Consider the following 26,769-nt stretch of genomic DNA (forward strand, 5'->3'; position numbering starts at 1 on the left):
CCTGCCTGGGTAAAGTGACGACACAAGCTGATGTTTCAGGGAGAAAGAAGCTTCAATTGCACTATGAGTTTCTTTTCTCAATAAACAACGTAAAGACTATTTCAGGAAACACTTGTGGTGTGTGTGCTGGATAGTACTTTTCCCTTTCTACTTCACCAGAGACACATTTCTCTTTCAGTTACTTCTGGGGGTCATGGTTATTATTTTTCCCAGAAATATTTCTCACAACAGTCCACTTCAATGTTGGGAGTAATATCACTTTAAGTTAGAAAAATAAGCATGAAGGCTGCAAGTCTTGTTCTACCTACACAACTCTATATGAATCTCAGGAGGAAAAACCAAACTTAAAGCTGTACCTTTTCCCTTCCCTGTTTCATCTACATCATACCTCCTTCTTATCCTCCTCTCACAATGAAAGCCACTTAAAACTCTGGGATCTATTCTGTTGGTAGAGCAGACATAAACTAAGACAAACTTTATAATGGTGGGTAAATTAGAGCAACTATTTTTATACCATCTCCATCCCACTCTAATTCAACAAGCGATAAGACAAAGAAGGAAGAATTGGAACCAAATGTGGATCTCACTGGGAATTATAAATTTAAAATTTTCCCTAATTTTGAGGGTGTTACTCATACAAAAAAATCATAGATGGTTTTGCTGCTAATGAATTTCAGTAGGGCCCCAAACATGGTCAGTTCAAACTATTAGCCCCATTTATGGAATACAGTGCAGAGGTTCCAACAGGATCCAATGTCCACAGCAGAGCGTAGACAATATTCCTTCTGTTCCTCTCTGCCTCAGCATCCAAAATTGCTGGAATTACGAGATGGTCCAATGGTTATCTCTACCTCCAGGTCTAAGTATCACATTATTAACCACTTTATTCTAATGCAAGTGTAGAGGAAATGCTGTTTCTCTCAGTACAGCGCAGACAGAAATGGAGTTTTTCAGAACAAATGTTTATTTAAGAATTAAGGGCAAACAAAAACATTAAAGCATAGGAATACATCAATCGAATACAAGTTGTCTTGTTTGGTCTGAAATCTTGAAAAAGTTAATCTAACTACTTACCTGAGGTAGATTTAGGTTGGCACTGCTTCAAGGGAACCTCCATCCATCCCAGAAGTTACCATCTAGTTTTGGTTACAGGCTCCCAAGTGGTCCTCTCCAACCTCAGGTTATGCTATATGAATAATACCAAAACCTTTTTTCTCCCATGGTTAAAAGCCCTCAGTCTTGTTTCATACTCCCAAAGTTCTCTGTTTGAGGGATGGTCCATCATTAATTTACTTAAAAACTAAAGACAACTACCAGTAAGATCAGTGAAAGAGGGTCAAGTCATTGCCCTGTTAATGATACCAACTTTGACCCCTTCTCCATGTTCTCTCTAATGACTAACAAGTAGCCATAAGGACTACTTTTCATCACCACCATGCCTCACACCCAATACTATTTTAAGTATATTACAAATGTCAAACACATACTAGTGATAGGCATGATTTTCACCAAAGAGAAAAAAATACATCTTGTGTGTCTTACCATACTGGGCATTTTTCATGGTACAAGAGCTATTTCTAAAAATTACGAAAACATGTCAGATCAAATAAACTTCCAGGATCTTTTTCTAAAAGAAAGAAAAATACCCTAGAATCCTTATTATCACTATAAGCTATATTCACTGGTCCTAATATTATCATGATCATCAACCAGCCATTAGGATCAAAGCTTAGAGTCATACACAAGGTAGCAGTGTAGCAGTTCGCCAACTCCAAGAATCCAAATGGCAATACTCTCTGAAGCTCAGGGATCTGCTAGGACAAATCAAACCAAAATCAGAGGATTTGGACTAGTAACAAAATATCTATTCACTAGTCTACAAAGTCCCAAATACTACAGGAATCTGAAGTATTGGTATTACACGTCTTTGAATCTGAGGGAAGAAAAAAACTGAGATGTGACCATTGATAGATCTCTGGATTAATTATAGTATTTCTGGAGATCATTAAAGACAATCCTAATTATACTTTTAAATTGGAAACAAGTACTTATCCTTAAGCCTCTGATGAATCCGCCAACTACTTTTCCCTTCTAGTATTTAGAATTCTGCATTCCACGCCAAATATATACCTTATAATGTGGTGATTGCAATCCTTTCCCTGGGATTAAAAGGTATTTTCTCTTTCCTTGGCAGAACTGAAATAAATGAAAGATGTATCATTATGGGTCTTGATTTGCTATAAACAGCAGGAAAATGGAGTGAAAAGAACACTAGGTTTGGAGTTAGGACACTCAAAATAAAAAAAAAAGCCTTACTCTTATATTAATAATGCATCATTATGTGATTTTTTACTCTATGCCTACTGAGGCTTAAACTTTTCTTTCAGTCTTCCTGTAGCCATTTTACTAGGAGTTGACTGTGGGTATCTATTGCTGAAAGAGATGATAAGTGAAGTCACAAAAATATGGACACTAAAACCATCATAACCATTATATGAAATTCGCACTTTGAGTTAAAAAGAAATGAATTTCTAAACTTGAAATTTCAAATACCAGCAAAAACTTGAAAGATATTTTAGGGGAAAAAACTTTTGAGAGTATGCCTCAACTGACACTAAGTAAAAAGCTGAGTATGTCTCTCTTTATAAGATTGGTCCTGCAAAGGGAAAACTATTGGGAGAGTTTTGATCTAGGATAGCTACTCCCTAGCTTCTTAGTTCATTCCACTGCCACCAAAAGGCTGCCATGTTACTATCAATACTCTAGTCCCGTCCTAGACAAGCATAAAAATATCAACCAAGGCAAAGTCAATATACTCCTTTCCCCCAACAGTAACACATGCCACACCTTCTATCATAAGGTTACAGTCCTTTCCTTTATTGGATTTCTGAAATTTTTAAAAAGTAAAAGTAAAGCAATCATTAAGTGGTTCAGATAAAAGAAAAGCATCTTTACCTGAGTTAACCATCAGGTCTACTCTGACCTGCCCTAGCTTCTCCCAGAACAAGATTCTGGGTATCTAAAAAACTATTTTCATACTGATTTCATGTAAAGTCCTCTCTATCATATGAGTCAACTAACTATGAGAACAGTTCTTCTCATACATATTATATGTATATAGATTCTCACCCACAAGTAAATCTCTCACTGCAGAACAGGTTTTTGGGGGCCCAATAAGACAGGAGCTTCTACCAAAGGTTTTTTCAGACTCAAGGTAAGTATGGGTTTTTTCACTTATGTGAGTTCCCTGATGTACCACAAGAGTTGATCACTAACAAGCACTCTTCATTCAGACACTTGTAGTCTTTCCTCAGATTGGGTTTTTTTTTGGGAGTGCAAACCCAAGTAAGGCTCTCCAATGAATGTTTTTGCCATACTTAAGACAAATATACAATTTTTCACCAGTATGGCTTCTCTGATGGGTAAGTCAGAGTTCTGTTAGAAGCTTTTTCCACACTTGCTGGGGCTTCTCCCCAGGGTGGGTTTTCTGAGATCCAATGAGATGTTCATACTGTCTGCAGCACGACTGACACTGAAGGCATTTAAAAAGTTGTTCTCCGGTGTGAATTCTCTTGTAACAAGAAGGGCTGAGCATTGCTAGAAAGCTCTCTCACACTCAGTGCATTTGTAAGGTTTCCCACTTGTATGAATCCTCTTGTGAGGGATCAAATTTGAGCTCAGACAGAAAGTTTTCAAAAACTCTGGGCATCTGAAGTTTTCTCATTGGAGTAAGGATGAGGTGTTCTGTGAGGGCAGCTCTCTGGGCAAAGAATTTCTCCTACTTCCAATTGCAGGCTCTCTGGTCTCCACTGAATTCTGAGCTCTGAGCAAAGTCTGAGATTTGTCTTCATCTTAATGAGTTCTCTGATACGTAAATAATTTTTAAGATTGGTATTACAGCTTCTTGCCTGGTCAAGACATCTGTGAGGCTTCTGATGCATGGGGAGGGCTAAGCTCAAGACCTTTTTCACTCACATTACAGATAAATGGTTTTTCACCAATGTGTACTGTCTGATGTTGAAGAAGGGCTGAGCTCTGGTGGAAGCTTTTATCACATACAGTGTATTTGTAGTGTAGCTCCTCTGTTTGAGTTCTCATTTTCTGTTGGGCAACAAAGTCCATACCTAGGAGGAAGCCACTCTCACACGTAGACCACTGATGTGGTTTCTCTTCCATGTGAATTCTCTGATGTACAATAAGATCTGAGCTACAGTTAAAACTTTTCTCATACTCAAGGCATTTAAAAGTGTGAGTGTGAGTTGCCTGGTGCCTAATTAGGTTGGCACTCCGAGTAAAACTTCTCATACATTCCAGGCATTTATACGGCTTCTCACCTGTGTGGACTCTCTGGTGTACGATAAGGTCTGATTTCTGGCCAAAGCATTTTTCACAGGCACCACACTTATAGGGCTTCTCCCCAGTATGAACTCTTTTATGTACAATGAAGGCTGAACGGTGTCGGTAACTTTTCTCACACTTATTACATTTGTAGGGCCTTTCCCCAGTGTGAGTTCTCTGGTGGCTAATAAGATCTGATTTCCCACTGAAAGCTTTTTCACACTCGAGACACTTAAATGGTTTCTCACCTGTGTGAGTTCTTCGGTGCCTTATGAGGTTTGTACTTCTACTGAAGCATTTGTCACACTCACTACATAGATACGGTTTCTCGCCAGTATGGCTTCGCTGGTGGACGAGCAGATCAGAACTCTGACCAAAATTCTTGCCGCAAATGTCACATGTATAGAATTTTTTACCTGCGTGTGTTCTCTGATGTCCTGAAAGCGCTAAGTGGTGCCAAAAGCTCTTCTCACATTTGCTACATTTATAAGGTTTCTCGTAATTGTGGATCCTCTGGTGTGAAATAAGATCTGAGCTTTGGACAAAGGTTTTCTCACACATATCACATTTATAAGGTTTCTCCCCAGTATGGGTTCTCTCACACATAATAAGAGCTAAGTTTTCACAGAAGTTTTGCTTGCATTCAAGGCACTGGTATATATGACCATCTATTTGAGTAATCTCATGCACATGAATAAAAATCTTTTTACCCTTCTGAGGGCATACATTATATATTTTCCTTTTTTGAGTTCTCTGATTACATCTCTCTTCTGAAGTGTACATTTTCTATGGCTCTCTCCTAGGGAGTTTTCCACTGGTCTTCTTGACCCATCATTGCCCTCACAGTCATTTTCTTGATAAAAACTTGGAAGATACATCTGTTTCAGGCCTTTCAGTCATAAGCCTCTACAAGTTTCCAGCATCATATACGTTAATTCCTTACTTGGCATTTCCAACCCTGTGAGACAAAGTAGAAATATTATTTATATTCCTACAACTAAGAAAAGAATTCTCAAAATTAAAATCACTGCAGAAAAGACAAACTCTGTATCAGAGGCCCTAAGTCTTCTAGGTTTTATATGGCTTGAAATCAGTTATTTGCTTTTACTCTTTGCTAATATAAAACTGATCAGCAATACATATGGGAAACTACAAGTAAGAACTCTTTCCTCTATGAATCTGGGTAATTTTAAAACAAGAGCTCTTCATCTTTCTTTGCTTCAGCTGAGAAATCAAGACAAGACTAATAATTATTATGCCTGCTCATGAAGAAAGCAAATCAAAAGGGACCGTCAATGAGTATCTCTGGAGTCCTTTCTGCAGAAAGCTTGGAAGAAAGTAGTTAATGATCATTAGAATTCCCAGTGACCGGCCGGGCGCGGTGGCTCAAGCCTGTAATCCCAGCACTTTGGGAGGCCGAGACGGGCGGATCACGAGGTCAGGAGATCGAGACCATCCTGGCTAACACAGTGAAACCCCGTCTCTACTAAAAATACAAAAACTTAGCCGGGCGAGGTGGCGGGCGCCTATAGTCCCAGCTACTTGGGAGGCTGAGGCAGGAGAATGGCGTAAACCCGGGAGGCGGAGCTTGCAGTGAGCTGAGATCCAGCCACTGCACTCCAGCCTGGGCGACAGAGCAAGACTCCGTCTCAAAAAAAAAAAAAAAAAAAAAAAAAAAAAAAAAAAAAAAAAAAAGAATTCCCAGTGACCAGAGAGAAAAGTAAGGTTTCTATGACTCTATCTTCTTAGTGGTGATATTAGGCAAGTTTCTTAACCACTGTGTGCTTTGTTTCCTCATCTGTAAAGTGGATTAATAATAGAAACTACCTTACACGGTCCCATAGAACATTAAATCACTACGAATCTCCTGGTAAGCCCTCTGTTTTGGCTCTTACTGTCACTATTATTATGACAAAGGGGCTTAAGATTCTGCTTTGACATGATTATATAAGCACATAACTTGCTCAAAAAGAAAAATCCTGACTGATTATAGATAAAAGTCTAGGCTTGGAACATAGATTTATAACAGGTGTTTCTTCACATGGTGAAAAGCTGTAAAAAAAAGTTGTTTTCCTCCTCATTCTATGGTTTAGAGGTATGTATACATACAGAAATGCCTAAAGGATCAAGTATCTTAAAAAGAGGTTGATTCAAGAGAGTTCAGAGGGAGTAATGAGTCAATGCATTCATTAACTACCAAAAATAGACTAAATAACATAAATAAAAGGAAGAAAAGAAGCCATTTTCCATATCCTTCACACTTAACTCTCTTCAGTGATCTTTTCATATGTTTGAACCTCTCCCTCATACATTCAGAACCCCCCATCCATCACCTAAAGAGTATGACCTGATAATTTTGCTTCCTATTTTACTAAGAAAATGGAAGCAAGCAAGCAAAACACCACCACATACACAAAACCAAAATCCTTTCCACATGCTCCCACCACATCAAACAACCTCTTTTAAGTGTGGTCATATACTGCATCTTTCCTTCTGCTACTGTTGGGGGCCGCACCGGGGGTGGTGGAGAATGAAAGAACACACACAAAGACAAAGACACACAGAGAACATGGCGGCCGCACTCAGAGCCTCCGCCTCACTTTATTTATACTCCATAAACCTCACGTCAGCAGAAAGAATGCAATGCAAAACAAACTTTCTTTTCCCACATGTAACCTTCTACTCAGTACCTTGTTTCTATATTCTTACTTATCTACCCGCCTTCTTGGCGCCTACGGGAGTTCATTAAAAGTTCAGTTGGAGATACTGTCCTTGAGCCCTATCTATTCTCAGCATACTGTTTTCAAAGGCCCCTGCAGCTACCATAAATGACAAACTTCCCTTGCTCAACCTAAAGATAGCCTTTCCATCTGTATACCCACTTTGTTCACAAGGACATCACTCTAGCAATTCCACCCTCCCTTTCCTGCATTATCAATTTATTCCTTCCTATTGGACCATTCCAATATTATTTCTCTTCTCAAAAACAAAAGCACAATCAACAAGAAAAGCCTCTCAACTGCTTCACACTCAGGCTGTTCTCCCATTTCTCTGTTCCTCTCCGCAGTAAAACTCTTTGAAATAAATAAACCTGTTCATTGTCTCCAATTTTTGTATTCCAAGATTTCTGGAACATACTCCAATTAAACATTCAACCCTCACCACTCCACCAAAACCACTCCTGTTAGAAACCTACAAGCTCTTAAGAAATCTGACTCCTAGTTACTACTCCGATCCATTTCTCTGCTCTTCCTCTACTTACTCATTGCACTCCAGTCACCCTGAGTTTTTGTTGTTGTTCAAATAAGACAGACTCACTCCCATTTCAGGGTCTTTAGCCTTGGTATCTCTTCCTGGCTGAAGGGCTCTTCCTCAAGGAATCTTCAAGGCTCTCTCTCTCACCTCATTCAGATCTTCGCTCAATTGGCATATTCTCAGTGAAGTCATTTCCAACCACCCTGTTCTAAACTGTACCACACCTCCATCCCAGCTGACTCACACAAACAATACTCCTCTCCTTTTTGATTTTGTTTTTCTCCAGAGAATGTAAGCCCCTAAAAGACAGGGATTTTTGGCTCACTTCATTCACAGTTGTTTCCCCAGCACTTAGAACAGTGCCTGGCACACAGTAGGTACTCAAACCTAGAAGAGGAGTTCTTACTTGGTATCCACAGATTCCTAGGTAATTTTTGAAACCTTTGAAACTGCAAAATGTTCAGTATATGTGTACTTTTCTGGGGAGAAGGTACACAGTTCCTTAAATTATCAAAAAGGTCCAGTGTCCAATAAACTAGATATTAGATTGGAACCTATTTGTAAAGGAAATGATATTAAAGCTCACCGAATACAGCAAATTACTAAGTGTAATGGGACCAGAACACAAATAACACTTGCACTCAGAGAAAACAGGAAGTCAAAAGGATCTAAAAGACATGGTAGTAACATGGTTACCTCTGGGTAATGAGATGATAGATAACATTCTGTTTCATCAATTTGTTAACCACAGTTTTCCAATTTCCATTCAGCAATTTGTATGCTTTCCTTGTGAAAGGCACAGAGGCTGCTACTTTTACTTACTTTTATTGTAGTAAGTAAAAGTTATTTATAAATATAAAAAGATATACCAAGATTTCAAATGTCAACTCAGAACTGTTCTAAAATTTAAAGGGATAGGAGAAAGAACTGAATGAGGTGGGAGTAGCGCAGTTTCTTCAGAGTCAAAACACAGATCCACAAGAAATGTAGTATTGTGACCACAGAGGGACATAATGGGAGAAAAATGCACTGCAAGGCTAACAAGAATGGGGAAGTCAAAACTGAAGCAGACAAGCTAAACAAAACAGACATGTTTATGCTAAATACAGTGATTAAAATTCTACATTTCAAATATGTGGCGGAAAGAGAGATCAGACTGTTACTGTGTCTATGTAGAGAAAGGAAGACATAAGAAACTCCATTTTGATCTGTACTAAGAAAAATTCTTCTGCCTTGAGATGCTGTTAATCTGTAACCCTAGCCCCAACCCTGTGCTCGCAGAAACATGTGCTATATTGACTCAAGGTTTAAGGGATTTAGGGCTGTGCAGGATGTGCCTTGGTAAAAATGTGTTTGGAGGCAGTATGCTTGGTAAGAGTCATCGCTATTCTCCATTCTCCAGTACCCAGGGACACAATGCACTGTGGAAGGCCGCAGGGACCGCTGCCCAAGAAAGCCTGGGTATTGTCCAAGGTTTCTTCCCACTGAGACAGCCTGAGATATGGCCTCGTGGGAAGGGAGAGACCTTACTGTCCCCCAGCCCAACACCCATAAAGGGTCTGTGCTGAGGAGGATTAGTGAAAGAAGAAGGTCTCTTTGCAGTTGAGATAAGAGTAAGGCATCTGTCTCCTGCTTGTCCCTGGGAATGGAATGTCTCGGTGTAAAACCCGATCGTACATTCTATTTACTGAGATAGGAGAAAACCGCCTTATGGCTGGAGGTGAGACATGCTGGCGGCAATACTGCTCTTTACTGCACCGAGATGTCTGTGTAAAGTCAAACATAAATCTGGCCTATGTGCACATCCAGGCACATCACCTTTCCTTAAACTTATTTATAACACAGAGTCCTCTGCTCACATGTTTTCCTGCTGACCCTCTCCCTACCATTACCCTATAGTCCTGCCACATCCCCCTCACCAAGATAGTAGAGATAGTGATCAATAAATACTGAGGGAACTCAGATACCAGTGCCGGTGCAGGTCCTCACTTGCTGAGCCCCGGTCCTCTGGGCCCACTTTTCTTCCTCTATACTTTGTCTCTGTGTCTTATCTTTTCTCAGTCTCTTGTCTCTACCTTGTGAGAAATACCCACAGGTGTGGAGGGGCAGGCCCCCTTCACAAATATTTGAGTATATCTCTATGATCTATGAATTGTCCTAGAAATTACTTTTTTCTGGTCCAAATTACATCTTTCAGGTGACTTTCACAGTATCACAGAACTCCTTAGACTATAAGACCAGAGTATATTCTGTCACTGTCACAATCTCAATCCTCAAAGCCTAAAGTATCACAAGCATTACTCCTATTTTATTAAATTGAGTTTACAGAGCTAAATGGCAAGTATCTGCTTTTGCCTTATAGTCAAAGGAAGTGAGCAAAGGACTTACACTGGGACTGGATGCCAGATCTACTCCACCTATCGCCTGCCTCATCTCAGTTAATGGCAAATTCATCCTTTATTTCTTCAGGCTAAAACCTTGGAGTCATCCTGCACTCTTCTTTCTCACACCTCACAATCAAGCCATCAACAAATTTGTTGGCTCCATTTCAAAACACATCCAGAGTCTAACCACTTCTCACCAGCTGTTGTTACATTCCAGTCCAAACCACTCTTTATTTCTTACTTTTACAATAGCCCAACAGGTCCACTTGAGCTGCCCTGCTAGCCTGTCACTGCCTCTCTGACACCCTTTTATATTATTCTTCTCTTTGCATGTTCTAATCCAGCCGCAATGGCTTCCTAGCTGTTCCTCATCCAGATATACTCCCCTTAGGGCCTTTGTGCTTTCTTTCTTCTGCCTACAGCTTTCTTCCTCCAGATGTGTGCACAAATTTCTCTTAATTCCTTCAAAGACTATTTTTTTCAGATGTCATTTCTGAGGAAGGCCTTTCCTAATCACTGTGTTTAAAGTTGTAAATAGTCTTCATGCCCCAACATTCACTATTCCCCTTTTCTGCTTTACTTTTCTTCATGGCACTCAAAACCTTTTAACAGACTACATAATTCACTTTATTCAGTTTATTGTCTATTGCTAAAATATGACAAGCATATCTGTTTCGTTTGATGATCTTTCCCTACCATATAAAGTAATGCCAGCTACAAAGTTGGTGCTTAACAAGCATCTGCTAAGTGCATGAATGAATTCTCATTGAAATTCTATTTCTCTACTTGTCTGATAAAAGGACTGAATATCACAAAGAATGGGAGGTACTCTGATGAGATGGAGACTGGGAAAGAGAAGGGACACTTCAAAATACTGAAGTAACTGTAGCTTACCTAGAATCCAGACGGAAGAAAACATACATTCTTGATCCTGAGAATTTGACTTCTCAAGGAAGATAGCATTCTGTAAAACACAAAGACAAGAAAAGGATAGAAAGCCATAAATGAGAGAATTTAGCACTAGATCATTTACACTCAAAGGACTTAACAATGGGTAAACTACAGTTAAAAAGAACAGATGGGTTTTCTCATCTAATCCCTTAAATTCAATTCTGTAGAGTCTTAAATCATCCCATATGACTCCTTAGAATCTATAACCCATCTGCACAATCTATAGCTTCCTTTGCAACTATAACAACATTGCAGCAAAGGGCTCCTAACACTAAATCTTGGTGGTATCTTGAAAACACTAAGCCATTATCTTCCCCACAGGAACTCAGGCTGTCCTGATCTAAAGTATAATAGAGACTACAAAATATTTTTGGGATTATAACAAAATTACCACCTTACTACCACTGGAACCCACGTAATTATCACAATTTTGGTTATTCAAAATTTATAACACCCTAAGTTGCTTTATATTTCAACCACAAACAACCCAGGAGGTGGCCAATTAGGGGCACAAAAAGAAGTTAGAGAGTCCACACTTAGCCGCTGATATCTTTCTCTAGAAGTTTTAACCTGCCTTATCCTTAGGTTAATGGGACTTTCATTTCCCTCAACAACCTTCCTGCTACTGAGGATCAGAAGCAAAAATGGAACTACTTGGACCCAGGCAGCATATAGGGCCATAGAGCTGAGGCTCTCTATGACACTTAGCTCATAGCTGCTAGTATTCAAATGACATGTTTTATGGCTCTAGTTCCAGGTAAGATGGAGTAAACACATGTCACCAATGTTATCCTACTGAACCCAACTAAGAAGTCTGGACAGAACGTATGGCCCAGTTATTTGACAACTCTGAAAAGCACATAGCATGCAAGTCAGGAAAGACCAGAATTTTAAATGCTATTCAACCAGCAGTGATTTTACTTCCTTTTTTTTTCCCCCCTTTTGGTCCTCTTCAGTATCCTGGGGCCTAAACTCAATGTAGCCCTAAATACAGAAATGAGAAAAAGCTGTAAAACATAATTGTCAACTGAGACTTTTCAGAAAACCTATAAGCTTCCACATCATTTATTTATTTATTTTTATTTTAAGTTCCAGGGTACCTGTGCGGGATGTGCAGGTTTGCTACATAGGTAAACGTGTGCCTATGTAAATGTGTGCTGTACCTATCAACCCATCACCTAGTTATTAAGCCCAGCATGCATTAGCTATTTTTCCTGATGTTCTCCCTGCCCCCACACCTTGCTACAGTCCCAGTGTGTGTTGTTCCTCTCCCTGTGTCTATGTTTGGATTGTTTGGCTCCCACTTATAAGTGAGAACATGCAGTGTTTGCACACCAATTATTTAAAATTGGCCATGGAAGTCAATGGACAGAAAACTGACTTAAATATGAAAAAAAAAAAAAAAAGGAAAATATCTCTAGAGGAAATATAAAGAACGTGGTAATAAAACACAGTCAGAGGGGATAATGGTGGCTACAGAAATCCAAATCTCTCAATACATCCTTTTAAAGCAGTAAGAAAAAGATGAACAAATGTACTATACAAAGCCCACACTGTCACCAAATCCCATATAGCTGTCTCTCACATTCTAGCCATAAGCTATCAATGAGAGCAAGGACAATCTGAGAATGTGGGGTAAAGAGAAGAGAGCTAGCAGTGGGCAAGATTGACCTAAAATTTATTGCCAGAAAGAAAAACCCACTCTAAGTACAAAAAACTTTATCACAAATAAGTATGTAAAAAAACAAAACAAAAACAAAAAGCCATTTAGGGTTCAATACTATCTGCAGTTTCAGGTATACACCAGGAGTCCTGGAACATATCCCCCACGAATAAGGTGGGATTACAATGTTGTATTAATGGCAGGTGAGAGTTAAAAGATACTATTAAACTAAAAAATCATCTGAAGCTAAAATGGCCTTTTAGAAAAGAAAAATTTTAAAAACCTTAAAAACCAAATAATTAAAGGTTAAATATAGAAATTTATTTTTTTAATGGACTAAAGGCATTAAAAAAGATCTAAGTACGGACGGGTGCAGTGGCTTATGCATGTAATCCCAGCACTTTGGGAGGCCGAGGCAGGCGGATCATCTGAGGTCGGGAGTTCGAGACCAGCCTGACCAACATGGAGAAACTCTGTTTCTACTAAAAATACAAAATTAGCCAGGCATGGTGGTGCATGCCCGTAATCCCAGCTACTTGGGAGGCTGAGGCAGCAGAATCACATGAACCCTGGAGGCGGAGGTTGCGGTGATCCGAGATCATGCCATTGCACTCTAGCCTGGGCAACAAGAGCAAAACTCCACCTCAAAAAAAAAATAAATAAATAAAATAAATCTAAGTACAAAAGTAGCTAATGTAACAAAAATCAAACATTCAAAACAGAAAGTCATGAAAGAGCTATGAAAACCTATCATGTAGAAAAACATGTAATAAAATACAGTTATAACAAATAATATGACATTGTTAAAACCAAACATCAACTATATCAATAAATATAAGTGAGCTTAACATGCCTATTAAAAGAAATTTTCATTTTGGCTCACAAGCAAGACCTAACTGTATGCTATATACAAGAGACACCTAAACCAAAGTGATTCAGGCAGGCTAAAAGTAAGCAGGTGGGAAAGGGAACACTAGGCAAACAGAAACAATAAAAGTAGAGCTTTTGATCCTGATATCAGGCAAAGCAGAGTTCAAGCCAAAAGCATTAAACATAAGAATACTTTCTAAATTACACTAAAGTCATGGTTACCTATGTATCACATTACACAGCAGGCACATTTACAAAGGAAAAACAGAGACACAGATACAAAGAAACAGAGGTAAAGCACTAAAAATAGGAAGGCTTAATATACCACTCTCAAAAAAAGACATACAAACTGGACCAAGAAGAAGTAATGATGCAGAAGGCCTAAATAACCTAATTAATAAGTAAATCTTATTTATATTAAACTGTATGCCATGATAAGTACACATTCTTTTCAACCACACATGAATCACCCACAAAAATCTGTCATATATTATGTAACAAAGAAAGCATCATTAATTCTCATAAAGAAACATTATAAGAAACAATCTGCAGTAAAACTAGAAATTTATTAAAATATCAAATAACAAGAGGTCCTTTCAAATTGGGGGAAAATAAACCATTAAAAAACTCTTCAGTAAAAAGGTCAATGAAAAATTCAACAAAATTTCTAAGTATTCATAATTGAAAATATTATATTTACAATCTATGGGATAAATTTAAAGTAGTTTATGCCTATATTTCTTTAATCAATAAAAACAGAAGAATTAAACTGAACAAGTTAAATTCTTAGATCAAAAGCTAATAAAATAAATTTCAATTGAGCCCAGGAGTTCAAGACCAGTCTGGGCAACATAGCAAGATCCTGTCTCTATCATTTTTTTAAATGGGAAAAAAATCAAAATAATAACAAAAATAGATAAAAGGAGAAATCAATGAACTAGAGAATACAAAAACAGTAAATCTAATGATAAATCAAAATCATACTTATTTTGTAAAACTTAAAGAAACAGATAAACCACTAGGTAACTTAAAGAAGAAAAAAAGGGAGAAAGCACACATTTACAAAATAAGAAATGACAAGGAAGAATAACCACCGAACAGAAAACACACACATACATTAAACCACTTTGTAAATCTCTATATAAATAAATATGATTAACTATGAAATAAGTGTTTCTTTATGAAACACAATTTATTAGAGTTGACTCCACTAAAGACATAAAGTTTTAAAACACCAATTTGCAGAGAATAAATAGAAAAAGTTATAAAGGAACCATTCCATAAAAAGCACTAGGCCCACATTGTTTCACAAAAGAATTCTACAAATCTAAACAGACCAAATAAACACAATGCTTCATACATATTTTCCAGAGCACTGAAAACAAAGAACTTCCTAATTATTTTTGTGAAACAATAGCACTGATAACTAAACTGATGAAAAGAGTATAAAAACTATTAATGTCCAATATTGCTTTTTTTTTTTTTTTTAAAGAGTTGGGGTCTTGCTCTGATGCCTGGGCTGGAGAAGAGTGGCCCAATCATAGCCCACTGTAGCCTCAAACTCCTAGGCTCAAGCAATTCTCCTGGCTCAGCCTCCTGAATAGCTGGGACTATAGATACACACCACCATGCCTGGCTAACATTTTTTATTAATGGGAGAAATACTAATAAAAATCGGTATCACATTAAGAAAATAATATACCATGACCAAGTGGAATTTTTTGCAAAACTGGTTCAAAATTAAGACTATCTTTCAATATGAGGAAATCCACTAAATATAATACCCCATACAGACCTACGGAGAAAAATAATGTAATTATCTCCATAGACGGTGAAAGAACTTGCAACAGAAATCAGCATCTATTCTGGATAAAAACACTCAAGAGAGTGGGAATTAACAGATACTTCCTTTTAATATCATAAAACATACATTCTTTCATCCAATACCTTAAGTTAGAAAAACTATAATAATTTTTACTAAGATCAGGAACAAGGCAAGGATGGCCAATACTCCTCTTTTCAGTCACTGACCTGGAAGTATTAATCAATGCAATTAGAAAAATCAATTAGAGGTGTGAAAGAAGTAAAACTATCTCTATTGGAGGTGATTTAATAGTATAATTAGAAAACCCTACAAAGGACCAATGCTAAAACTAATTCAAATGATAAAGGAATTCAGTATGACAGCAGGATATAAAATTTACCACATAGAAATCACCAGTTTTTAAAATAAACATAAATAATACCTAATTGGAACACACAATGATAGAGAACAACCTTTGTATAACAGCAGCAATATAAAACTACTTAGAAATAAATAAAAAATAGCCATGCCCAATAAACCATAGGAAAACCTTCTCCCTCCTGATACCCAAAAATAGACTTGAAAAAACGGAAGGACATCCTTTGTTGTTGTATAGAACAATTCAATATTATGAAGATGTTCCCTCCTAAGACTTATAAACAATGCAATCTCAATAAAAATAACAAGCTTATTTATGAAACTAGACTAAGGAGTGGCAAACTATGGCCCACAGGCCAATTCTGGCCTGCCACATGTTTTTTTCAAATAAAATTTTACTGAAATAGGGTCATACTTATTCATTAATGTATTGAAAGGCAGAATTGAGTAGTTACAATAGAGACCAGATAGCCACCAAAGCCTAAATAAAATACTTTCTGGCCCTTTACAGAAAAATCTCCAATGCCTAAGCTATACAGTTGCTACTCAAGTTCACTTTGAAAAGACCAACAAGGACAGCCAGGAAGCAATGAAAAGACAGACTATGAAGGGTAACTAAACCCATGAGACATTAAAATAAACTCTAAAGCTTCTAATATTAAAACAACAGAGTTTCAAAACACAATTAGATAAAGAGACAAATAGAATAGAAAATCCAGAAATAGACACAAACACATATAGAAATTTAGTATGCAATAAAGATGACATCTCAAATCACCAGGGCAAAAATGGACTTTTAAATAAACGATGGTAAAACATCAAGGTAGCCACATGAAAATAGGTACAATTTCATCTATACATCATACAACTCCCAATTGGTTAGGGATCTAAATGTATACATGGAAACGATAAGCTACTGTAAGAAAACTAAAGTAAATTCTACTTTAATCTCAGGGTACCCAAAATTTTCTATCTGTAAGACTAATCATTTGACTAAAAATAAAAACTTTTTTTTTTAAGTTTTCTTTTTTCTATTTTATTTTATATTTTTTGAGACTGAGTTTCGCTCTTGTTGCCCAGACTGGAGTGCAATGGCGTGATCTTGGCTCACTGCACACTCTGCCTCCTGAGTTCAAGTGAATCTCCCGCCTCAACCTCCTGAGTAGCTGGGAATGCAGGCATGAGCCACCATGCCTGGCTAATTTTGTATTTTTAGTAGAGACGGGGTTTCTCCATGTTGGTCAGGTTGATCTCAAACTTACGACCTCAAGTGATCTGCCCGCCTCAGCCTCCCAAAGTGCTGGGATTACAGGAGCGAGCCACCGTGCTGGCCAAAAACATTTTATATATATAAAAAATGAACAAAGTCAACAGTCAATGGGCAAATTGAGATAAAATATTTGTAAGAATATTTGAGATACAGGAACAATATACCTAATATATAAAGATCTCTTAAAAATTGATGGAAAATAAAAATCTGATACAAAAATAAGCAAAAGACAATTCTCACACACAAAAAAATATAAAAATGTCCCTTAAACATATGAGAAGCTGTTCAATCTCATAATTAGAGAAATGCAAATTAAAATACATGACATTATTAGGAATAGAGAGAAACTTCTTCAAGTTGATAACAACATCTACAAGAAAACCACTGCTAACATCATACTTAATGGTGAAAACTTAGAAGCTTTCAGCTAACATCAGAAACAAGGTAAGAATGTTCTCTCTCACCACTGCTTTTCAACATCATACTGGAACAGACAGATAATGCTGTAAGACAAGAAAAAGAAATAAAAGGTATACAGATTAGGAAGGAAGAAATAAAACTGTCTTTGTAAGTGACATGACCACATATGTAAAAATCTGAAAAAATAATCAACAAAAAACTCCTGGAACTAAGAAGTGATTACAGTTAAGGTTGCACAATACAGGGTAAATATACAAATCAATTATTTTCCTCTATACCAGCAATGAACAAGTGAAATTTGAAATTAAAAACATAATACCATTTACATTAACTCTAAAAAATGAAACATCTTAAGTATAAATCTAACCAAATATGTTCATAATTTATGCAAAGAAAATTTAAAAACTCTAATAAAAGAAATAAAAAAGAGAACTAAATAAATGGAGGGATATTCCACATTCATGGATAAGAAGATTCAATACTGTCAAATAGTCAGTTCTTCCCAACTTGTACTACAGATTCAACACAATCCCAGCAAATTATCTTGTAAATATTGACATATTGATACAAAGTTTATATGAAGAGGTAAAAGACCTAGATTAGCTATCATAATGCTGAAGGGGAAGAACAAAGTTGGAGCGCTGATGTTACCTCTAAGTTCAACACTTACTATATACTACTTGAAGTTACAACACTAAAGATACAGTAATCAAGAAAGTGTGGTAATGGTGAAAGAACAGACAAATAGATAAATGGAACAGAAGAGAGTCCAAAAATACACCCATATATATATAGAATCAGCTGACCTATGATAAAGGAACAAAGGCAATAGATACAATGCAGAAAAAGATAGTCTTTTCAACAAATGGCGCTGAAGTAACTAGACATTCACATGCAAACAAAAAAGAAGAAAATCCTGTCATTTGCATCAACATAAATGAAGTTGGAGGACATTAAGTGAAATAAGACAGACACAGAAACATGAATACCACATAATCTCACTTACATACAGAGTATAAAACAGTCTAACTGATAGAAACAGATGGTAAAATGGTGGCTACCAGGGGAGAGGTAGCGGGGTTGGGAAGATATTGGTCAAAGGATACAAAATTTCAGTTAAACAGGAGGAATAAGTTCTAGAGTTCTACTCTAGGTAAGTTCTAGAGTTCTACATCATGGTGACTACAGCTAGTAAAAATACACTGCATATTTGAAAATTGCTGAGAGTAGATTTTATGTTCTCACCACAAGAAATGGTATGTGAGGTAATATATGTTAAATAGCTTGATTTAGCTATTCCACAATGTATACATATAAATACATACATATTTTACTTCTCAATTAAAAAAAATTTACAAACCCCAAATGAATCAGATACCTAAGTATAAAACACAAAACTATAAAACTTCTAGAGGATAACATAGGAGAAAATCTAGACGACCTCGGGTATAGCAATGATTTTATTTTTTTGGAATGGGGGTCTCGCTCTGTGACCCAGGCTGGAGTGCAGTGGTGTGATCTCAACTTACTGCAACCTCTGCCTCCCAGAATCAAGTGGTCCTCCCACCTCAGCCTCCTGAGTAGCTGGGACCACAGGCATATGTCACTAGTCCAGGCTATTTTTTTCTATTTTTGGTAGAGACAAGGGTTTTACCGTGTTGCCCAAGTTGGTATTGAACTCCTGAGCCCAAGTGATCTGCCTACCTTGGCCTCCAATAGTGCTAGGATTACAGGCGTGAGCCACCACACCTGTGCTGGCAATACTTCTTAGATACAACATCAAAGGCATGATCCATGGAGGAAAATTGACAAGCTGGACTTTAAAATTAAAAATGTCTGCTCTATGAAACAAACTGTCTAGAGAATGAGAAGACAAGTCACAGACTGGGAGAAAATATTTGCAGAAGACACATCTGATTAAAGACTGTTATTCCCAACATTTTAAAATCTCCCAAATATACAAAAATATACATATACCTTAAAACTCAACAAAAAAAAAAACCAGTTTAAAAAATTGGCAAGTTGAGCCAGGCGTGGTGGCTCACACCTGCAATCCCAGCACTTTGGGAGGCTGAGGCAGGTGGTTCACCTGAGGTCAGGAGTTCAAGATCAGCCTGGCCAATATAGTGAAACCCCGTCTCTACTAAAAATACAAAAAATTAGCTGAGCCTGGTGGCAGGAGCCTGTAATCCCAGCTACTAGGGAGGCTGAGGCAGGAGAATCGCTTGAACCTGGGAGGCAGAGGCTGCAGTGAGCCGAGATGGCACCACTGCCCTCCAGCCTGGGCAACAAGAGTGAAACTCTGTCTCAAAAAAAAAAAAAAAAAAAATTATAGATACCCCATAGAATGTACAATATAAAGAGTGAACCCTAATGTAACCTATGGAGTTTGGGTGACAATGATGTATCAACTTAAGTTCATTGATTGTAAGAAATGTATCACTCTGTTGAAGATATTAACAGTGGGGGATGCTGTGTGTGCTGTGTGTGTGGTATGTGCATGTGTCAGGGTAAAGGGAGTGGTAGGGGACATACGGGTACTCTCGGTAATTTTTGCTCAATTTTCCTATGAACCTAACAGTTCTCTAAAAAGTAAAGTCTATAAAAATGAAATAATTTTTTAAATGTACATGAAATACCAGTTCTCACCAATTAAATCTGCATACATTAAAAGGTATGACAATGCATTTTGTGGTCAACACTGTAAGGAAACAGACACACTCATATGTTGCTGGGGGGAATGCAAATTGGTAAGTCTATATAAATATGAAGTAATTTTTTAAAAGTACATGAAATACCAGTTCTCACCAATTAAATCAGCATACATTAAAAGGTATGACAATGCATTTCGTTGTCAACACTGTAAGGAAACAGACAAACTCTGTTGCTGGAGAGAATGCATATTGGTACAATCTCTTCCGCAGGGGAATGTGGCAGTATGTAACAAAACTAGATATACATTTACTTTTGACTCAGCAATTCCATTTCTAGAAATGGACTCTGAAGATTCAACTCCAATAACATGAAAATATAAAGCATAATATTACTCACTGTAGTAATGTTTGTAATGGAAAAATATTTAAAATAACTTAAATATCTGTACATAAAAAAATAGTGAATAAACTATGGTACATCCACATATAATGGAGTACTATGTCACTGTAAAAGAGAAAGTGGAACATCTTTATCAACTGATGTGGAGTGATTTCCAAGATAAATTATAAATTTTACAAAGCAAACTGTAAAAAAGTATGTTGTATTTTATGTAAGAAAGTAGAAATAAAAATATGTATTTCTCCACTTGCCCCAAAAAACAAGAAAGTAATGAGATTGGTTATCATTACAAGGCAGATAAAAATGGAACTGGGGGCACAGGAAAACAGAACTGGGTGGAGGAGGAAGAGTCATGTTTCTCTAAGAATATGAAGACACAACACACATATTTTTACTTTTAGAATTATGTTATATTTTACATATTCAATAAATGAATGAACTAATGAACTAAATAGTCAAGATGGAGGAGAAAAGCATAAAAACAAACGTACCTGTGTTTCAAATAAATAACAACTATGCAGAAGAGGAAAAAAAAACCTCTTTAACACAGTATTGGGACTATGTATATTCAATCTCAAGATAAAAATAACTCTAATCAGTAGAGGTTTTCTCCCCTGTCGGGATAAGGGTACACTACTTAATGTGTATCCTAGGACTGCATAAATAAGTAAATATACTATGGATAATGTCACCTAGATTCCTCATTGTCAATGAAGAAGGCTAAAAATATAGAAAAGAGAAAGGCTAGAATCAACTCTGTAGTGTTTAACTGGAATTAGAAGTATCAGTATAAGTCAAGATTTTAAGGTTTATATAGAGAATAAAGAAATGTATGTATGTGTGAAATTATGTGTGTGTGTTTTTTTTTTCCTAGTAATGTTTGCTGAGAAGTCACAGAAACAATAAAATCCTAGTAGTAATGAGTATACCAAGCATTCAGATATGGGTTTCTAAATACCATTCTCCATTGAAAAGAATCAAGACTCTTTGGAGAAATGGCTGTTTCCAGGGTTTGGAAAGTGTAAGATGAGCCTGGACTATCCTGATGTATCAGAAAGTAAGGAAGTGCTCAAAAAGTGGTGCAATATGCCAGAAGGACCCATAATTCAGGATGGAAGGACTGCCACTGTACAAATCTGGAACAAGTAGAACACTGAAATAAGTAATAACAGTAATAAATTAGTCACACAATAAGAATCCATGAATTTGTACTCATTTAAAAAAAAGTGTATAGAAGGGAAAGCTTTTTTGCATTAGAAAAGCAAACAAATATAGAAGAAATGATGGAATTAAAAACTTCATGTTCAATCAAGAGTACTGTGCAAAAATCTAGTGGATGAAAAATTTTTTGAGAATCAAGATATTTACATAATCTGAAAATATCTCCCCACTAGATATTTAATAATTATAAATACAAAAAGAGTAACTTCATAGTATAGAAACCTAGAAGACGCCACCTTAACCAAGTGGTACTTCAACTAAAGTGAATATGACCAGTAATGAGCTAAAACATCATGTGCCTCCTAATATGATGCAAAGAGAAAAACATAACATCACTTCTGAGGTATCTTGCCAAAAATGTCTAACCTGAATCTGATCACGAGGGAACATCAGAGAAACCCAAACTGAGGGAAACTACCAAATAAATGGCCTAAATATTCAAAACCTGTCAAAGTTATGAAAGACAAAGTCTGAAAATATGTTCACAATAGAGACAATATTATAATTAAATTAAATGACTGATGCTGAATTAGATCTTGGCCCACAAAAAACATTTTTCTCTTTTTGTCTTAAACAACACGAGTGGAGCAATTGGCTAAGTTCAAACAAGGTCTGGAGATTAGATAACAGTACTTATTCTATGAATGTTAATTTCCTGACTCTGATAATGGTAACGATAATTTCTAGAGAATATCCTTGTTTTTAGGAAATATACAATTGAGTATTTAGGACAGGCTTTCTCAACCAGGGTTCTAGAAAAGAAGTCCCCACAGAAAATGAATCTGAATGACTGTTTTCTCAGTTCTCCTAAGGATGGCATGTAGCTAGTAGTACTGTACATGCATATGGAGGTGTTGATTCTGATTGCTTCTGTTGGAGAAGAGGCACGATGTCTACAGCTTACTCTCAAATGGTTCAGGAAAAAATCTATATATATGTGTATGCGTATTGCTATGCTTTGAATGTGTTCTCCAAAGTTAATGCATTGGAAACCTGATCCCCAATGCAGTGACGTTGGGAAACGGGTACTAATGGGAGGTATGTGGGTAACAGGGGCACCACCCTCATAGACTAATGCCATTATTTCAGGAGTCAGTTCCTCATAAAAAGATGAGTTTGGTCCCTTTCTGAGCACTCTTGCTTGCTCTCACTCTCTCTTTGCCCCTTTGCCATGAAATGACACAGAAAGAAGGCTCTCACTAGATGCCAGTCCCTGTCTTGGACTTTCGAATCTCCAGAATCATAAGCCAATAAATTTCTGTTCATTACAAATTACTCAAGTCTATTGTATTCTGTTATAGCAGCCCAAAACAGATTAAAACGTTTGTTTAATAGAGTCAAAATCCTAAAGCAAACATGGTAAACTGTTATTTAGAGCATATGGGTGAAGGGTATATGGGAGTTCTTTGTATCATTTTGCAATTTTTGTATGTCTGTACTTATTCAAAATTAAAAAGTATTTTATTTTGGTTTTCAAAAAACATGGTGGCTAAAGGTTGGTTTATTTTGGTGGTTAATACTGACAGTTTAAGCTCTGTATGCAGATTTTGGTTCAAATTCCCACTCTACTCCTTTGTAGCTGTGGTGAGTAACTTAATTTCCTTTAACTTCAACTTTCTCTTTTTTCCTCACAGAGTTGCTATGAGAACCAAGACACTGCCGGTACTAAGCTCAACGTCTAGGTCTCAGTAGATGCTTAATAAATGGTAGATTCTACTATTTTCTTAATTCTACCTTCACATGCACAGAACCACTAACATGTATTAAGCCCATTTTCTATGCCTGATTCTTGTGCAAAGCCTTGTTCAAAACTCACTTAAAATAACTAATAAAACAATTTGGCCAGTTAATGATAAATATGAAGATTATGCAAAAACTAGAAAAAATTTATGGACCAATATTAGAAGGAAAAAGAAGAATTCCAACTCAGAATCACAATTAAGTAAAGATATGCAGGGATACAGACAAATAGCTGTAAGATGGGGGGTTCATTAAAGGTTTTGTCTTTTAAAATTTGTACTATTGTTAAGCTCAATAGGAGAATACAGTGAAAATAAAGGATTCTTAGTTTTGTCACAGCCAAGCAAATCATTTACATTTTTCCCTAAAGTTATCAGTCCAAGGTGTCTTATTTGTGCTAAACAACCAATGAAGTGTGGGGCATTAAGAAGAAAAAGAAAAAAAAACTGAATAAATAAGGAAATAATTTTCCTATTTATACCCAAGTTTTTTTTTAGATGTCAACACCTTAAAAAGTAAGTGTGGGTGTCAAACCTCAAAACAGATCATAAGGCCGGGCGCGGTGGCTCACGCCTGTAATCCCAGCAGTTTGGGAGGCCAAGGTGGGTGGATTACAAGGTCAGGAGATCCAGACCAACCTGGCTAACACGGTGAAACCCACTCTTCACTAAAAAATACCAAAAAAGTAGCCGGGCATGGTGGCAGGTGCCTGAAGTCCCAGCTACTCGGGAGGCTGAGGCAGGCAAACGGTGTGAACCCAGAAGGCGGAGCTTGCAGTGAGCTGAGATCGTGCCACTGCACTCTAGCCTGGGTGACAAAGCGAAGACTCCGTCTCAAAAAAAAAAAAAAAAAAGATCATGACACTTCCCTAATTTCAAATACTGTTTCCTATCACACTCAGAATAAAATCCAAAGTTTTTACTGCCCTACATAATGTGGTACCTCTGCGTATCTTCAGCCTCACAGGCCACCTCCGAGCTTTTTGCACCTGTTCCTTCTGCCTAGAATGCTCTTTCCCATGCAGCTTACTCCTTTATTGGACTCAAGTCTCTGCTTGAAGACTACTTCCTCAAAAAGCAGCACACCCTGACTACCTTATCTAAAATTTAGCCTGTGTTGATTTATCCCATTTTATTTCTCTCCATAGCACTCATCACCATTCAACTTTGTGGTACACATTTTATATTTGTTCATTTGTTTGTCTTTTTACTAAAATATAACTTCTATTAGGGTTAGGACTTAGTCTTTTGCTTACTGTAATATCCCTAGTACCTAGAGTACATTTGTTGAATAAATGAAAAGTGTGAACAAATACCAGAACAAAAAGGCAATCATCATCCTTGGACCCCCAGTAGCAATATAACAGACTAGACCAGTAGCCCTGGCTGGTTCATCTAGCAAGCCCAAATACATCTTTCAAGTCTTAGCTCCAGGGTACCCTCCTTTAGGATGCTTCTCTTGCCGCATCCTACGAAGAGACTAGTACTCTTTCATGCCTAGGGTCGAAGTGAAAGGAATAAACTGGAAGACAACAAAAGTCCAAGCAGACAGGCTAATTCATACAACTTGAGAGTTCATGGTTATCCTTAAAGGGTATATGGGACCAAGAGACAAAGTTAGTAAAGAATTATTTAAAAACTAGATGGTGTTTATAGGCCTTAGGCTTGGAAATTTCTCATTTATTTTTCATTGATTACATAGATTATCTCATTTAGTCCTCCCAAGGATCCTATAAAATAGGTATTAATACCAATGTTTGGATCTTACAGATGGAAAACCTGATGCTTACGGCAGTTAGATAATCACCCAACAACTTACAAATAGTAAGTAGCAGAGTCAGGATTTAAATACCTATCTTCTGACTCCAGAGCCTACCTAAGCATTAGGCATACTACCCTCTTTGTGTTACAAATCAATCAAAAAGCAATTACTGCAAGCCTAATGTGTATATGCATGCATGTTGAAAAGGAGTAGAAAATAGCCTTAAGTTGGTAGGACAGGGCCCAGTTTTATCACTCTGCTATCTTAGGAGCTAAGAAAGGGCCATTCCCTTTTTCCATATATCTTCTCCCATACTTTCCTTTCACCCTGCCCCACCCCACGCCCCCATCCACATTTATACAGAAACAGAGCCTGGTATGCCACTTACCATAACAAGAAAGACTCAAGACCATCTTCCTTTTGGTTTCAAAAGGTCTCTAGTCCAGAACTATTCACAACACTCAATTCTTCTCTCTCCTAGAGGAAAAATAAATAATGTAGACGATGACCTTGTGAAATTTATAATTCATAATTTTTCTAGAGCTGGCCTAGAAAACTGGTCTGATTTCCTCTCCATTCCAGTGAGCATCCTTCAACCATAGCTTATCTCTTCCTATCTTTGCTTACATTGTTTCTCCGGCAGGAAGTACCTGCCACGGGTAGCCATCAGTTCCGACTAACTCTAGACAAAATGTCAGGAGTCTTTCTGAATAATTACTAACTGCAACTTCGTAACAAAGCCCTAAGCCTCGTTTTTCGTTTGTTTTTTCTCCTTCTGCTAATTGTTTTTGTATGTATTATCTCAGCTTCTAAGATCAAAGACCCATTCGTCTACAAACCCCAAAGTGCACGCGATAAGTGTATATAATATAAAGTTATATGTAATTCCGTTTTCCAAAAAGAAATGGTTATAGGAAGATTAAACAAACCAGATTTTTCTGCAGATAGATTCAACTGCAACATAATTAATTCCTGCACTGAAGATGAGAAAAATCCACTCAACGTCCTTTTTTTCCTCGATATATATGAAAGATATATATTGCTTTGAAAAGTGCCTGCCGTGTTTACTATTATTATCTCTAGGAACTACCGTACTAAGGTTCTCTTCTTTCAACTTTTCATTGACCATCTTTCAGTCCTCCGTCCGCCGTCAGGGGGGACCAGACCATGCTCAGTGTCCAGGAACAGGGGCTGGTCCCACTCGACTGTGGCCCTGGGTCTTGGGTCCCGCCGCGCACCCTTCCCACCCCTGGGCCCCGCAGGCCGCGCTTACCCTGCAGCCGCCGGCGCCGCCCCTAGGCCTGGGGACAGCACTTCCGGTTACTCTCCGGACACTCGAATCTGGGCTTCCTGGCAGCCGCAGACTCTGCGGTAGTGGACCTAAGAGCCAGGCATCGGGAAGGAAAGAAAGGCAAACCCGGGACGGACGAGAGCTAGGAGCAACTCCCTTCGTGCGCCTAGACTAAGGGAGTTGAGCCCAGGCCGCCCACAGAACGCTTTAACAGAGCGCTTTAAGGGCCCACAAGGCCGGTTACGCAAACCCTTTCAAGCTGGCTGGGAAGAGGCCGGCGCAGCCCCACCCCCGCAAGTCACATGATCACCCCGGTCCGGCTATTAGGGCGTTTCAACCCCGGCCCCTGGGCCAATAGGAGCCGAGTCT

At 37.7% G+C, this 26,769-nt stretch overlaps 1 protein-coding gene across 3 annotated transcripts; it reads right to left on the minus strand.

Moving 5' to 3' along the window:
• Window positions 1–941: 941 nt before the first annotated feature.
• On the minus strand, window positions 942–26,693 carry ZNF322 (zinc finger protein 322). Of its 3 annotated transcripts, XM_025383296.1 has the most exons (4): window positions 26,383–26,693; window positions 25,498–25,586; window positions 10,872–10,941; window positions 942–5,296 (listed from the first exon to the last, which is right to left on the minus strand). In XM_025383296.1, exon 4 carries the CDS (start codon window positions 5,119–5,121, stop codon window positions 3,913–3,915), a length of 1,209 nt encoding a protein of 402 aa, XP_025239081.1. In that variant the 5' UTR covers window positions 5,122–5,296; window positions 10,872–10,941; window positions 25,498–25,586; window positions 26,383–26,693; the 3' UTR covers window positions 942–3,912. The 3 variants fall into 3 exon arrangements, with proteins under 3 accessions (XP_025239081.1, XP_025239082.1, XP_025239083.1); XM_025383297.1 differs by lacking the exon at window positions 25,498–25,586; XM_025383298.1 differs by lacking the exon at window positions 10,872–10,941.
• Window positions 26,694–26,769: the final 76 nt, after the last annotated feature.

This window comes from Theropithecus gelada, chromosome 4 (assembly GCF_003255815.1).
Source record: "Theropithecus gelada isolate Dixy chromosome 4, Tgel_1.0, whole genome shotgun sequence".
Classification (NCBI taxonomy): domain Eukaryota; kingdom Metazoa; phylum Chordata; class Mammalia; order Primates; family Cercopithecidae; genus Theropithecus; species Theropithecus gelada.

What these genes read in the sequence shown, in the direction of transcription:
- ZNF322 (XM_025383297.1), bottom strand. Translation starts at nt 5,121, where the DNA reads ATGTACACTTCAGAAGAGAGATGTAATCAGAGAACTCAAAAAAGGAAA.